Raw genomic sequence first — 17,554 nt, 5'->3', positions numbered from 1 at the left:
CGCCCACTGATCTGTATAATGACTGGATGGCTCATGACTTTCTAAACTGCAATCAGGCAGTGAAGCCACCGGAAGTGTTCGAGCGGCCATCTTACGATTCCCTACCAGCAGAGGCTCCAACACCCGTTAGACAGAGATTGGTAGCTCCGACGGCACTTTTAAGATGACCCGCTGTGCAGCACACAAGTGTAAAATGACGTTCACAAAAGGATGTAGAAAAACTGCCCACAGGTTGTAATTCAAGCCCTATAATAAGTAGTAAGTTATATGCACAATTGTAGCCATTCCCGTGTTGTTTTCTCCGAGGCAAGAGTAATGCTTCTTCTTCTTCTTCTTCTTCTTCTTCTTCAAAAAAAACCATTTGACAGCTTCAAAAAAGCTTCGTGCAGAGTCCGTTTACCGTTACTTACATTAACCCATACAATTTGTATTATAGGGGTGGTTGATTATGATTTGACTTTTCTAACTTAGTGTGTAATGTTGCTGTTTGAGCATAAACAACATCTGCAAAGTTACAACGCTCAAAGTTCAAAGCAAAGGGAGATATTTGCTTTTAAAGAAATCGCATTTTAAGGTCTACAACAAACGGCTGGTAGAGACTACACCACATTCCTCCCGGGTTAGTGACATCACCAACCCTAGAATTTACATAAACCCCGCCCCCGGGAACGCCATTTATAGATTATCATGACTGAATATGCTAATCAGTGACACATAAGCTACAGAAATTCATCAACTAACCATTCAGAAATTTTGTCTAACTCTGGTTTGAACATAAAAGGCTAAAAGTTTTAGAAATGTTCAGGACACAAGCTGTTGTAGCTCCGCCCCCTGTGCCGGGAGCAACAGCTCATTTGCATTTAAAGGGACTGTTTATGACATCATGAGCTATCCAGTCATTAAACAGATCAGTGGCCCCGCCCCAAGCGGAAGTCGTCATAGTTGGGTAAAGTTCTATAGCGAGGAAACAAAACTTTCAAAATAAGGAAAAAATTGAGTGAGATTGAAAACGGAAGAGAGTAAGATGTCTTAGTTGGAAGAGAGAAAGATGTCAACTTTACCGTCACTCCCACCACAGCCGGTAAAACGCTCACAGCAGTGTTAACTAGTTTTTTGTAATTTGATGGAAAGGTGATACATATTACAAAGTATAGTGTCATATGTAAATACATTTTTTTAATGAAAATATAAAAAACTTTTAAGATTTACGATGCTGATGACCGTTAAAACCATAGACTGTAAAAAAAATATATGGATGTAGTTTCCATGATGTCACCCATTGGTTTCTGAAGAGTTGTTGTGGAGCCGGCCATCGCCATCTTGGCAGGTGACGTGACGCTAACAGACAGCAGATAAACTTCTAGCAGTGACATCAGCGGCAATCCACCTGTCACTCAAGTGGCCACGCCCTTAATTATGCACAACTTTAAGGCTTAATATAATTTAAACGTTATTAAAAAAAAAAACACTCACAGTTGTCATGAAGGGGAAAAAAAGCTATATAGACCAAAACCACTTTTTGCACCAGGCTGTAAACACATTTTTTTCTGCTGTAAAGTTGAGCATTTTAACATGGTCTAATTGACTCTCTTTTGCAGCCGGTCTCTAGCGGCCAGTCGATGAACTGCAGTTTAAATCACTTCCTTGTTGGATTCAAGAGAGAGACTGGCAGGTTGCCACTTGGTTAAAACCATGATGTGGGTGTCCATCTATATGGCTCTGTCATTTTTAACAACTCTAAAACCATAGACTGTGTGGCTAAAACGCGTCATCAGTCTGTGAAAACAGTCCAGTTATCGCCCCGCCCATTTCCCTAAAGCCCCGCCCTCAAATACAGGTCAGCAAAACCCGAGCACGCAAATGATTGACAGGCGAAGAGTTTTTCTGATTGGAGCGGTTGAGATTCTAACTGAAGTCTGTCAGGTAGACAGTAGAGAGACAGTATGTTTGTGAAATTAAAGTTAATTATCAGTTAATACAATAAAAAGCGTCGAGAATTCCTGTCAGTCTGCGCACCGACCAGCTGATACCGAAGAGTATGTTTGTGAGATCTTATACGTGAAGGAGGATATACGTGAAATGAAACTTCCCTCGCCGGAACCGCGAGCAGGAAAGGCTGGAAAAAAGCGGAAATAAACATTCGCCTAAAAGAGGAACTGCAGTTATGGGCGGAATATGAGCCTGCGAGTATGTACTAGAAACAACAACAACACAAGCCGTGTGTGTGTGTGAGAGGATGTGGATCACTCCTGAAGAAGTTGTGCTGAAAAACGCGCTCAAGCTTTGGGTTACGGACAAATCCAACGGTTATTTCCTCCTGCAGCACCGAAGAGGACACGGAGACTCGGGGGGGAAGATCACAGGTGAGTCCGGACATATATAGGTGATGATAATAATCATAATCATAACAGGACTGGCGAGAACCTGCTGTCTCGCTTTGGGCTCATAAAACACACTCGCTCTAAAGGAAAGTTCAGTCTTTTGTCTAGATCCGAGGCAACAGTTGCATCCTGGTTTTCCTTTTGTCTCTGCTGGGAGTTTCCTTTAAAAAGATCAACATGGAAAAATATAAAAACAAACATTCAGAACAGTTTCTATGGGAGTCCATTTGCAGCACATAGGGGATAAATATTACTTTTGCCACAAAAAAGACAAAATTATGACATACTAATTCATTATTATGATACAACAAGACGAAATTATAGCCCTATATGCAAAGTCATAATTATGACTTTTATGTTATAATGGTACAAAAAGTCAAAATTATGATATAAAGTTAAAAGGATGATATATTTAGGATGACGTTATAATGGTAATAAAAGTCGAAATTATGACATAAAACGGAATTATAACAAAAAAGTCGAAAGTATGAGATACCAAGTAAAAATTATGACATTAATTCATTGTCATAATGTGTTTTACATAAATTTATGTCATAAAAAAGTCAAAATCATGATATAATATAACAATCAGATGACATTGTCATGCTATTATTAATTTTACATTAATTTAGGTCATAAATTAATTATATAAAAAGTCAAAATTACGATATAAAGTCAAAATGATGGCACACTCTAAGTTATAAGTTATAATTATTAGATTAAAAGGCTGAAATTATGAATCATGAGATAAAAGGTCGAAATTATAAGGTAATATTTAAGAAATTATTAATTTCTATGTTATAATTTCAGATTTTTATGTCATAAATATGACTTAGTAAGTCATAATTTGACTATTTATGTCAGAATTATGATTTTACAAAAGCATGCAAGTATGTGTGGCTGTGCGAAAGCTGGAAAAGATGTGGGAAGACAGGGAAGCAAATCCATCCAATAAACATTCCCTCTTACAAAACAATAGAGATTCATTCATTTCTGCAGTTTTCTTTCTTTCCACGTCGATTCCCACTTGCACAGTTTTTAAGGTGGGAGTTCTTGCGAGACGTCAGTGAGGACACAGATGACTGAAGCTCAGTGAAGCTCAGCGATGTTCTCTTGCTTTATGGGTCGCATAGTTTCGTTTATGTGAACCTGTTGTGCAGAATTACCTCTCGTCAGTTTAACTTTATGAGGAGATAATAAAGCTTGTACTTTCCCCTTAATGTGTCTGTAACTGACAGATGTTAAACATCAAACCTTTGCTCTAAGTGAGATTTAATACACTCTTCATAATAAAGGTGCTTTATTGTCATCAATGGTTCAATGAAGAACCTTTAAGACCCTAAATAGAGGAAAAAGGTTCTTTAGATTTGTTTAAATGTTCCTCACACTAAAAAAAAGGCTCTTTTTAGACCTGATCACTGAAAGGTTCTTTTGGGAAACAAAAATTATGTCAAAAACTGAACTAAAAGACTATCAGTGTTATTTGACATTTGATTATCTTATTCAGTTTCTGTAGTATTTCTGAATACTAGTGTGAGATCGACCCAAACACTTTTCTCTTTATTTCTCTTTATTTGTATCTTTATTATTTTGAATACATTTTTGCGACTTTTTTCAATTTAATTCAAAGATTGAAATCAAGCTTCCTTGTGTTGAATTATAAATTATATATATATATATATATATATATATATATATATATATATATATATATTATGTTTTCAAAAAAAATTATCTTATTGTCACCAAGGCTGTATTTATTTGATTAAAATATATTTATATACATATATTTTTACATATATTTTCAAATACAATTTACATTATGTAAACATGTAAACTCGTAACAACAAAATTTGCCAATTTTAAAAATGCAAATGTAATAAAAAAATGACATTTTGAAAATATATAGAGTTTTTAGCCTTGGTGACAATCAGAGAATTTTTTCGAAAACATAAAAAATATATTTATTTTGAAAAAAATCAAACACGTATGTATTTATAAAAAATATGATTACAAAAAAAACATATATATATATTATGTTTTCAAAAAAATATATCTTATTGTCACCAAGGCTGCATTTATTTGATTAATAAAAAAATTAAATAAAATAAAAAGTCTAAAAAAGAAATTCTATATCGTCATAAATATTATTATCGCAAATATTCTTAAAATATCGTGATATCATTTTGAGGCTATATCGCCAACCCCTAATACATATATATATTTCAAAATATATGTAAAAAAATATATGTATATAAATATATTTTAACCAAATAAATGCAGCCTTGGTGACAATAAGATAATTTTTTTCGAAAACATAATATATATATATATATATATATATATATATTTTTTTTTTTTAAATCATATTTTTTATAAATACATATGTGTTTGATTTTGTTTTTTTCCAAAATAAATATATTTTGTATGTTTTCGAAAAAATTCTCTGATTGTCACCAAGGCTAAAAATGCGATATATTTTCAAAATGTCATTTATTTTTCAAGCTGAATTTCAGAAATCCTTCATCATTATATACTTATATACTAACATAGGCCACTCATGTGACTGTCGTGGTTTGTTTCATTTACAAATACAGATTTGATTTAATGTCACTATCAGAGTAGTAGTTTGAGTTTGTTTGACACTCATTAATTCAATTAGTGTTTTGTGTTTGAAGCTCGTCCACGTCAGTCTCACCAGATCTGGACTGTAAAGGGTATCGTCACCCTGAGGACGTTTGTGTTTGTAACTGGGAGAAATTCAGAAGAGCCGGTTATGCGTCGTCTTCTCTTTCTCTTTCTCTGTAGAGCGGAGCAGGAATGGCAAACATTAGACGCTTATCGAGCGTTTGCAGACTCTTGTGTACACAGAGAGCTGTTGAAAGAGGAGAACTTCACATGCTACCAGATGCTCCTTTCTTATGCTTAACATTTTTTATTATGACCGCCGCTAGCGTAGCTAAGCGAAAGCGGTCATATAGGGATTGTCAAAGTTTTTTTTTCTGTTTTTTTTCGTCATCTACTGAATTTTTCGTCAACGATACCAGGGACACCGAAACACCGGGGAACATGACATTTGGTGGGCATGTAGCCCCACTAGACTTTTACGGAAAAATTTCGTTTGGTCCCCGGGGGCCACTCCCCCCCCCGCGCTGGGCCCCCCCAAACCCCAAAAATGCAGTTTTTCCTAAATAACTACCTGAACCGTGGCACCGAGGATGAAGAAATTTTTATGGTATGTTGGTCTTAAGGGCCCACATCAACCTAGCCCATAATCACTCATTTGTGATTTGCGCCCCTCCCATAAAAAATTTAAATGCAATATTATTCTGCTTTAATCGCCCCTATCTTCAGTGGAGATGTTCAGAACTGCACCATATTTCATGTGTATGATTAACTTGACAACCTCTGGGGGTATCCTCTGCTAAGTTTCGTAGAATTTCATCCATGGGGGGGGTATAAAATAAATTCATTTATGTGTACATTTAGTGACTGTACACTCATCGGCCTGTAGATGGTGCTGTTGAGCGAACGGTTGCTGGTTTAGGATGATACTGTCACACACACACATGCAGGAATACAAACAAACGCAAGCATGCACACACACTGACATCCACACGCACAGACACACACCCATACACACACATACAAATCCACATGCACAGACACACACACACACACACACACAGACAGACATGCACATACTATTACTTTTTTTAGGTATATACATAAACACGCAATACAGCCAAATTGCTCTACGTCATTTATTTTTGTGGAAAGCCAGTGCAGGCCTGAGCGGCGGTCATATTTTGTACCGCCATGCGGTACATCTAGTTTCTTATTTCTTATGCTTTAACATGAAATTAACATGATCTTCAATCTGGTGCTTTTCTGATGAAGGGCTTTTAATATGAAGGGCTTTTTACTGCCAGTGAAAGTCCAGCAGATTTGTATGGAAGCTCGTTTACGGTCACAGAATAAAACATTTTAAAATATACAGTACAGGCCAAAAGTTTGGACACATTACTATTTTTAATGTTTTTGATAGAAGTTTCTTCTGCTCATCAAGCCTGCATTTATTTGATCAAAAATACAGATTTTTTAAAAAATATTGTGATATATTATTATAATTTAAAATAATTGGTTTTCAATTTATTATACTTTAAATTATCATTTATTTCTGTGATGCAAAGCTGAATTTTCAGGATCATTACTCCAGTCTATCTCATGATCCTTTAGAGATCATTCTAATATTCTGATTTATTATGAGTGTTGGACACAGTTCTGCTGCCTAATATATTTGATGAATAAAAGGTTAAAAAGAACTGCATTTATTCAAAATAAAAAAATATTTTCTAATAATATAAATCTTCTTTACTATCACTTTTTATCAATTTAACACATCCTTGCTGAATAAAAGTATTGATTTATTTCAAAAAAAGAAAGAAAAGAAATTACTGACCCCAAATGACTGACCAGTAGTGGATATTGCTGTTACAAAAGATTTCTATTTTTAAAATTATTATTTTATTTTATTTATTTTTTTACTTTTTATTCATCAAAGTATCCTAAAAAAGTATCACAGATTATGAAAAAATATTAAGGAGCAGAACTGTGTCCAACACTCATAATGAATCATCATATTAGAATGATTTCTAAAGGATCATGTGATAGACTGGAGTAATGATCCTGAAAATTCAGCTTTGCATCACAGAAATAAATGATAATTTAAAGTGTAATAAATAGAAAACCAATTATTTTAAATTGTAATAATATATCACAATATTACGTTTCTTTCTGTATTTTTGATCAAATAAATGCAGGCTTGATGAGCAGAAGAAACTTCTTTCAAAAACATTAAAAATAGTAATGTGTCCAAACTTTTGGCCTGTACTGTAATTGCGACTTTTTATCTCACAATTGCAATATATATAAGTATTGCAAATATATAAAGTCAGAATTGCGAGATATGAACTTTTTAATTTCGAGATATATACTCAAAATTGTGAGAAATAAACGCAACTTTAAGTTTATATCTCGCAATTGTGATATATAAACTCTCAGTTGCAAGTTATAAAGTCCAATATTAAGGACATTTTTTTCTAAGGACTTTTTTTCCTCAGAATTGCGAATTTATATCACAATTCTGACTTTATAACTCACAGTTGCAACTTTATATCACGCTACTCTGAGATAAAAAGTATCCATAGCTTTATAAAAATGAATCTTGATTTAATCATAGTGGGAAACACCATTACATCATTATAATTTACCTTTTTGTCCATGCTAATATAGATGGCCATTTTAGACATGCCTATACTAAAATAAATAAACAATTTACATTCACATTGGCATCTTTGAGTATATTTAAAACCAAAAAAAGTAAATTTTTCTTCAACATGTCAAATAAAGGCTTAAAAGGTTAGTTCACACAACAATGGAAATTCTGTCATTAATTATTACAATATACAAATTCCCTCATGTCGTTCCAAACCCGTAAGACCTTTTATTAAGATATTAAGATATTTTTAGTTGAACTAACCCTTTAAGCAACAGAATAAGCAGTACTTTCTCAGTTCTTGTCATTATTTTGCTGCACTATATTGTCTCTGTGAACGTTCATGTTCAGTCAAATCAGCTTTAGCGGGTGCTGTTATTATTTCACACATGAGCTTATACTTCTCCATCAGCTGGAACATGTCCTGCAGAGAGGGAACGATATGTTCAAAGCCGACGCGAGAGCCGTAAAGTGAGAGAATGTGATTTGCATTAGCTCGTGTTAAAGAGAGATCCTGGGGTCTTTAACTGTTTTCATTTTGATTGTGGTGCCATTAACTTGAACGACCCCATTCAAGCATGAAAACCTAGTAGACCTCAAAAACAAAATCAAGACTTTCTGAAAGGGCGTTATATGGCCTCATTAAGGAGAGCTGACATGTGACCATTGGTGATGCTATGTGGACATATCTAGATTCAACAAGGTTGAGAAACACCCATTTACGACCTTTGAGGTGTTTTTCATTGAGAAACAGAAATCATTGATTTCATTCAATCAGTTTTTCTTCCAACACCATTTTCTTCTTAAGTGCTTCCTAAATTCTTTAGTTCTTCTTTCCTTTCAGTTCACCAGCGTTGCTTGTTGCAGGAGGATTATAAAGCTTTCCCAAGATTTATTTCTCCATTTCTGTGTCCTGATGGAGTTCTTAGTTTAGTTGAGGACACTTAAAGGGGTGGTATAATGGCCTTTTCACAAGATGTAAAATAAGTCTCTCTGATGTATCGGTATCGTATCGAATCCTAAAAGTGTGGTATCGCCCATCCCTAGCTCTGACGTGGATCGAATGCTTGGTCTTTTTTTAAACTTTATTTAAAGGGGTGGTATAATGCCCTTTTCACAAGATGTAAAATAAGTCTCTGATGTCCCCAGAGTGTGTGTGTGTGAAGTTTTAGCTCAAAATACCCCACAGATATTTTTATATATCATGTTAAAGTCGTCACTTTTTGAGGGTGAGCAAAAACACACCGTTTTGTGTCTGTCCCTTTAAATGCAAATGAGCTGCTGCTCCCGGCACAGGGGGCGGAGCTTCAAGAGCTTGTGTCCTTTTACCTCACACACACATGCACTGAACATTTCAAAAACTTTTAGCCTTTTATGTTCAAACCGAAGTCAGTCAATGATGGAGAGACTCAAGAAGAAGTGACAACATGTAGAAGCAACAGGACATTTCTGAATGGTTAGTTGATGAGTTTATGAAGCTGATGTGTAGTTATCTTCTAGTCATTGATTAGCATATTCTGTCTTGATAATCTATAAATAGTGTTCAGGGGGCGGGGTTTATGTAAATTTTAGGGTTGGTGATGTCACTAACCCGGGAGGAATGTGGTGTAGTCTCTACCAGCCGTTTGTTGTAGTCCTTAAAAAGCGATTTCTTTAAAAGCAAATATCTCCCTTTGCTTTGAACTTTGAGCGTTGTAAGTTTGCAGATGTTGTTTATGATCAAACAGCAACATTACACACTAACTAAAGCTAGAAAAGTGAAATCATAATAAACCACCCCTTTAATATTCAGCAATATTATTGATTCGACTGAGAACTGAAGTGAGCTGGACGATGACATCACTGTTTTCTACATATTTGATGATCTTAACATTAGTTATTGAACTGAACTGAATCAACACTGAACTGACACTTTACAGCAGAATTGAATCATTATTTCCCTGTAAAGCTGTTTTGAAACAATCTGTACTTTATAAAGGTGACTTGATACAGTCAGCCGCCACTTTTCATTTATTTTCTCCAAAATATTCATCAATATATAGAGTTGTAAGCCATGAACCAAACCAGCCAGCTGCAACTAACCAGATGAATCAGCATTTGATTCAAAGCCAACAAAGATAGGATTGTGTGTTCAAATGTGTTGTAAGTAAAGGACCCGCTTGTTAAGCACCGAGAGTGACATAATCAATTCACAATCAGTGATGTAATTTAAAACTATTGAGTACGTCAAGTCACAGATATATCTATAGCGCTTTATACAACCGTTTCAAAGCAGCTTCACTGTAATAAACAGGAAAATTGCTGTTAATGTTGCAAAGTTCAGCAGTTCAGCTGTAAAGCAGCTTTTAAAAAATTCAGTTCAGTAACTGTGCAAAGTTAATCAATTATGAAACCAATTAAATTAATAAACTATAGCTCTACAGAAGAAGACAATAGGGCCATTATTCAGTTCAATTCACTTAGTTTTGTTCTCATCTGATAGTGTCAGTGCAGTCAGAATCGATAATATTACTGAATATTAAACGTAACCTCATTGATTATTAAAACAAAACACCATGTGGCTCTAGTTCTTAGCACAATATTCATGGATTCAGTGAGTTAATTCAATCAAGAGTCATTTAAATGATTCATTAAAAGAATCAGTTCGTAAGAGTCATTTGACTCTTTTTGCGGCTCAATAGAAAGACATGCAGTTCATAATAGGTCCATCTATATAATAATGTAAATGTTTTCAGGTTTAAATCAGTTTTTGCATAAACACAAGTTTTTACTTCAGTAAACTCCAGCTTTCCTCTGCTGTGTTTCAGGACTCTCTATCTGTGGGGTTATCAGCGATCTCTTTAGCATGTGCTGATTCGGCTGGTGCAGCTCAAATAGGAAAGTGAAACTTTGTCATGCTGATGTTAAAACGGGTCATATGAAGTGCGGTAAACTATAATAGCTCATGCAGCGCACAGGGACGGTCACGGCTGCGCACCTGTAAACTGACTGCAGTAAAGCACTGAAGTCATGTGCATTAGCATAAAACGTGTGTGTGTGTGCGTGTGATGCAGGGCTCAAAAGTGTGAGAGTTTCACTTGCATGTGCGATTAAAAATAGATATGAGTGTGTGAACTTTCAAATCTATTTAGCAGCATGTGTGCAAATAAAAAAAGTTCCTACAGGTCCTTATGTGAATGTGTGAATGTGTTGCTATGTATGTATATATACACACACACAAACACATTACATTTTATCATTTAGCAGACGCTTTTATTCAAAGTGACTTACAAATGAGGAGAGCAATAGAAGCAGTTCAACTAAGAATAGGACAACAATATGCAAGTGCTGTGACCATTTCCAGTTTGGTCAAACGCAGTACATGCAATTTTTTTTTTTTATATATATAGAGTAGAAGAGAAGAGAAAGGAAAGCATTAGCATTAATGGATCAAGTGTTGCCGAAAAAGATCAGCCGTTTCTTGAAAATGTTATATTTCAGAACTCAGCACTATTGTCTTCTTCTTCTTCTTCTTCTTTTAATCAAGTAAATGCAGCCTTGGTGACAATAAGATCATTTTTGTTATGTATGTACATATATCCCACAATGACTTCAGATGATGCAAACTTGCACCAATGATACATTTTTCTAAATGTCATAATCATTTGTTAACAAACAAGTATTCATTACTTCATTGAGCTCATTGTTTCTGCATTAAATTATTACATTGTTTAAATGATTATATTTAAAATGCATAAACTATATAGTTATGCATTTTAAAGTAGGCCTAAAAAATAACATTTATTATTAGATACAGTTTGAAGCAGATATAATAAAAAACCTAGTGTATGTTTTGTATAATAAATTAAATGTCTCCTTGTATCCCTTTGACTGTGCGTTAACAACGCCGCAGAAAGATTCGCGGACGCTCTGACTAGGGATGGGCGTATCGATCCTGTGGTATCGATAGATCGATATACTCGCGCTACTCATTTGGCATCGATTTCCTTAAAAAAATATCGATATAAACAAAAAAATTATAATTGGGGGTGTATGTATCACTTTCAGCTGTTTTAGATTACTTCCTAAAATTACTATGTGCCGGGACACCCCTGGCTGTACCTGGCGGCGTATTGAGCTGGCCCATGTCACGTGACAGGAGACGAGCGAATGAGCGACATTGTGTGACACAGCCGACAACGACACACACACACACACACAGCCAAACAAGGCCACCAGCCCAGTAAAGTGTGACGACATATCTCGAGTGCACTAAAGGCGTGATGGTGTCAGACCGTTTTCTAGTTCATTTTTCCAAGTTCATTTTCTCAGGGAACAACTGTCTTTGTTATGCAGGTTTATAGGAAATCCTAGTTTATTAGGATCTTTATGACGTCTTGTTTTTGCTTCAGTGAAGTGTTGCATGTTTACTTCTACAAAGAGGCTCGAAACATAACATTGTTATGATGTATTCGTTTTTTTTTAATTTTTTAATTTTTTATTTTTTTCCTTTTAGCTTTTTCTACCAAGATTGGTCTTTTTTCTTTTTTTTTGATAAATAAGAAAAGTGAAAATGTGTATGTTTTTGTTCATATTTAATTTATTTCATTCATATTTATGTTATTTATTTTATGTATTGACCATAATACATTTTGTATAAATGGTCTGTATTTGTCTTGTGATTTGTCTTTAATGTAAGAATATTTTTACTGACAAAAATTAAAGAAAAAAAAAAGAAATTATCGGTATCGATATCGATGAAAATGCAAGAAAAAGTATCGGTATCGTATCGAATCCTATAAGTGTGGTATCGCCCATCCCTAGCTCTGACGTGGATCGAATGCTTGGTCTTTTTTTAAACTTTATTTAAAGGGGTGGTATAATGCCCTTTTCACAAGATGTAAAATAAGTCTCTGATGTCCCCAGAGTGTGTGTGTGAAGTTTTAGCTCAAAATACCCCACAGATATTTTTATATAGCATGTTAAAATTGTCACTTTTTGAGGGTGAGCAAAAACACACCGTTTTTGTGTGTCTGTCCCTTTAAATGCAAATGAGCTGCTGCTCCCGGCACAGGGGGCAGAGCTTCAACAGCTTGTGTCCTTTTACCTCACACAGACATGCACTGGAGATTTCAAAAACTTTTAGCCTTTTATGTTCAAACGAGACTCAAGAAGAAGTGACAACATGTAGAATACAACATTTCTGAATGGTTAGTTGATGAGTTTATGTAGCTGATGTGTATTTAGGCTATCTTCTAGTCACTGATTAGCATATTCTGTCTTGATAATCTATAAATCACGTTCCCAGGGGCGGGGTTTATGTAAATTCTAGGGTTGGTGATGTCACTAACCCGGGAGGAATGTGGTGTAGTCTCTACCAGTCGTTTGTTGTAGTCCTTAAAAAGTGATTTCTTTAAAAGCAAATATCTCCCTTTGCTTTGAACTTTGAGCGTTGTAACTTTGCAGATGTTGTTTATGATCAAACAGCAACATTACACACTAACTAAAGTTAGAGAAGTCAAATCATAATCAACCACCCCTTTGAAGGGGCCGCAAAGCAAACAAGCATGTTGATCGTTATTTGTGCAGGCTCACCACAAGTAGGGTATAAGCTAACCTCGTGGAATCTTTTAAATGTAAAAGTAAGAAAATGATCGGATTGAAAAGAACTCAACAACTATAGTGAGATGTTTGCTAAATAAATAATCCAATTCAAAGCCATTTGTGTGGTGTGGCTTTTGTGTTCATGGTTAAGTGCTAGGCTAATTTGCTTTCCTGCTGAAAAACAAGCATTCTAGCATGAAAATGTTGCCTATAAATAGTGTTGCACGCCTTCTTATCAAATTCACATGATCATCCTTTCCTCCATTTTGCTTGGGAACTAATGTGGTCGGAACCAAAGTGTACAGGACTGCGTTCTCTGGAATCCTCTCAGCCTTCTACATTCCCATTGGTTGCCGCCGAACCGCGTCATAGCTCATTACCATAAAGTTGACCTGACTTCAACTCTCCCCGACGCTCTCGCCGTCCAAGACGCGCCGCCGGTGTGGTGAACAAATGAGTCCTACTGTAGAGATGAGTCCGAGCTTAGGGCCCCATTAGTATGCCAGTAGTATGCCTGATCTAAATCTCTTCTCGCCATAACTTGTAGCTAACGTGAGCTGTTTTAGTGTTGTTATGTGGTAGCTGTATGCTATGCTACTATCTAAGCTAACTAAAAAACACACTAACAACGAGAAATGTTTAATTTCACAATCTATAGCTTAGGTTAAATACTAGTATATGAAACGTATAAGTTAAAATACATTAATGACTCGTTATAACGTAGTACACAAGTGATTTTGTATGATTTGTAACCAGGCATTAGAACGATTACCCATAAAACGTGCTTTGAACCAATCGGATTGCTTGGGTCCTAAGCTCGGACTCATCTCTTCAGTAGGACTCATTTGTTCACCACACCGGCTCACATTAAAAATGAATGACTTCTGGCCAATTTGACGCTCTCGGCCGGCGGTGTGAATAAGGAAAAACGTTATTTGTTAAATTCAGTTTTTAAACTTAGGAACACATGTGCTCCTTCGGGGAAAGAGGGATCAAGCATCAAACCCTTATAATCTATATGGTCTGTGTGTATTGCAGGTTTGCTGGTGGGCGCGTTGGACACTGTGTTGGACTCAAATGCACGAGCGGCTCCGTTCCGGATTGTTCTGCATGTTCCCGGGTCGCAGGTCAGCTGGGTCATAGCCAGCGGTGAGAGTGTGTTTTCATCTCTCGAACTCGTGTGACACACTCCCGTCATAAACACCAGCATGTCGCACGTGTGTGTGACGTTGTTATCTGTGTGTGTTTGCAGGTGCCACGATAGAGGAGGTGCAGAAACACTGGAAATGGCTGGATCAGAACATTCTGCCGTACATGGCCGTGTTCGAGAACAAAGACGACGCGGCGAGTTTTGTACTGGGCAAAGTGAAGGTACAGTCATGCTCAGGCCTTCATACCAGGCCTGTCGCGATTGTTCATTAATCATTTGATTGTGGTTATTAGTTCTAATCGCAATTATTTGAGATAATTATATCAATAATTGTGCAGTTTAAAGGTGCATTGTGTAATATTTAAGAGGATCTGTAGACAGAAATGCAATATAATATACATAACTATGTTTTCAGTGGTTTATATAAACCTTACATAATGAACCGTTATGTTTTTAATACCTTAGAATGAGCTTTTTCTCTCTACTACACACCGCGGGTCCGCTTACATCCACATGTTTCTACAGTGGCCCTAAACAGACAAATGTGTTTTTGTGTTGTTCTTCGTGCAAAGAAGCTATAGCTACGTCAGACTTCGTACTTCCGCTCAATTTCAGTTCGCTTCAGTACTCAGTCTGAGATAGCAACCTGTCTATCAGTTTTCCTCCGGCCTGAAAACAGCCGGCCAATCAACGAACAGAGGGCGGGCTGAGAGCCATGACGTAGACGCTGATTGTACCGTGGATGCGTAGATTTACTTCACATAATCTGCAAAAGTCGTTCACAGCCATGTTCACTCCGGTATTTTGCTCGATGGTTTTGTTTTTGCATCATACATGTGTTTACAGTGGAAGTTAGATGCGGCTGAGCCGGCGCATAACACACGTTATAACCAAGCGTTATGTGATTGGCTTACGGGTAACCAATGATTTTAAACTTCAGACAAGCGCCCCCCCCGTTCAAGATTCGTTCAAAAACGCAGATTCACCCAGTAATGAAACAAGTGAAGTAATTATGAGTGAGTCATTGAATCATTCATTCAAGAGATTCGTTCAAAAACGCTGATTCATCCAGTAATGAAACAAGTGAAGTATGTATGAGTGAGTCATTGAATCATTCATTCAAGAGATTCGTTCTAAAACACAGATTCACCCAGTAATGAAACAAGTGAAGTAATTATGAGTGAGTCATTGAATCATTCATTCAAGAGATTCGTTCAAAAACGCTGATTCATCCAGTAATGAAACAAGTGAAGTATTTATGAGTGAGTCATTGAATCATTAATTCAAGAGATTCATTCAAAAACGCAGATTCACCCAGTAATGAAACAAGTGAAGTAATTATGAGTGAGTCATTGAATCATTCATTCAAGAGATTCGTTCAAAAACGCAGATTCACCCAGTAATGAAACAAGTGAAGTATTTATAAGTGAGTCATTGAATCATTAATTCAAGAGATTCGTTCAAAAACGCTGATTCATCCAGTAATGAAACAAGTGAAGTATTTATGAGTGAGTTATTGAATCATTCATTCAAGAGATTCGTTCAAAAACGCAGATTCACCCAGTAACGAAACAAGTGAAGTATTTATGAGTGAGTCATTGAATCATTCATTCAAGAGATTCGTTCAAAAACGCAGATTCATCCAGTAATGAAACAAGTGAAGTATTTATGAGTGAGTTATTGAATCATTCATTCAAGAGATTCGTTCAAAAACGCAGATTCACCCAGTAATGAACACATTCATTTCAGTCCAGACTCTAATTATCTTGATATTTTTATGCACATTCACAGGGTTTAATCGCTGAGGAGGTTCTAGGCGGCCCGGCTGCAGGCGAGGATGATCCGGCACGCTTCCGGGAAGATCTGGCGCGGTTCGAGCAGCGTTTCGGCCTCCCGCAACGAGAGAAGCTGGTCTCGCATTACTCCTGCTGTTGCTGGAAGGGTCACGTGCCTCGCCAGGGCTCGCTTTACCTCACCACCAACCACATCGCCTTCTACTCCTTCCTACTGGGCAAAGAGGGTGAGAACTTCCTATTCGTCAAAGAATCCTGAAAATATGATGTATCACTGTTTCCACAGAGATATGAAGACGCACAACTGTTTTCAACATTGATAATAATGAGAAATGTTTCTTGAGCATCAAATCATCATATTAGAATGATTTCTGAAGGATCATGTGACCCTGAAGACTGGAGTAATGATGCTGAAAATTCAGCTTTGATCACAGGAATAAATTACACTTTTACTATATATTCACATAGAAAACAGTTATTTCTAGTGCCGGGCAACGATTAATCGCCATTAATCGCATCCAAAATAAAAGCTTGTGTTTTACATAATATATTTGTGTGTACTGTGTGTACTAGGGCTGTCACTTTACGTTCGAAAATCGATTGCACAATCGATCGGACCAACCAACACAGGTTTCGAAAACGAAAATAGGTGATCGATTTTAACGGCCTTCTCTCGGAGCGCGTCCAGCTCGTCACGATACGCCCGCAGCGAATGCACGTCACACAGCGACTGCAGGCTCTGACACACACACATAACAGCAAATTATATTTTTGCATAATGTGTCTCTTTTTACTACAAAACTGTGAATTCTGCCGGTGTGCAGACAGTCTCATGCATACAGAGACAGATTCGGGCTACGGTCTACAATCGCCTATGTAGGCGAAATTTGTTTGACATTTATAATCATAAACACAGCCATGTTGAAGACTGCAGTGATGTTTCTCACTGATGTTATGGCAGTCCACTCTGCTGTTTTTCGAGAATGTTGCACTCCTGTTTGTCATTGTGCACGAAACTTCACGCCAATAAATCATCAGAAATATTGCTGATTTGTGCGCGTCTCAAGCGCCTTCTTTACATTCCTAATGTCTGTTAGTTGTCCGAGGATTTGCCTATATTTGGCGTTTAAAATGGAAACGTCTTTAGACATGGAAAATCGATTTTACAATCGATTCAGTGAACACTTATGTCTCAAAAATCGAACAGGATTTTTTCACAAAAGTGACAGCCCTAGTGTATACACACATATGCATGTATATATTTATAGGGTTAGGGTTTGTATATACTGTATATATTTATACATAATTTATATTATATATATTATATATAAATAACAAATATTTCTTGAATATATATATATATATATAC

General features: G+C 36.3%; 1 protein-coding gene across 1 annotated transcript in view; it reads left to right on the top strand.

Moving 5' to 3' along the window:
* Window positions 1-1,834: 1,834 nt before the first annotated feature.
* tbc1d8 (TBC1 domain family member 8) overlaps window positions 1,835-17,554 on the top strand; it is a 46,653-nt gene continuing 30,933 nt past the window's right edge. Inside the window, exons 1-4 of the mRNA XM_082174624.1 lie at window positions 1,835-2,363; window positions 14,281-14,391; window positions 14,495-14,613; window positions 16,184-16,412. Coding sequence (XP_082030750.1) covers window positions 2,237-2,363; window positions 14,281-14,391; window positions 14,495-14,613; window positions 16,184-16,412 — 586 coding nt within the window. The 5' untranslated portion in view covers window positions 1,835-2,236. The remainder of the gene's footprint in view (window positions 2,364-14,280; window positions 14,392-14,494; window positions 14,614-16,183; window positions 16,413-17,554) is intronic.

Source organism: Leuciscus leuciscus (assembly GCF_965113295.1).
Source record: "Leuciscus leuciscus genome assembly, chromosome: 7".
NCBI classification, from domain to species: Eukaryota; Metazoa; Chordata; class Actinopteri; order Cypriniformes; family Leuciscidae; genus Leuciscus; species Leuciscus leuciscus.
The sequence above is the reverse complement of the archived record's forward strand: the minus strand, read 5'-3'. Positions and strand labels throughout refer to the sequence as shown.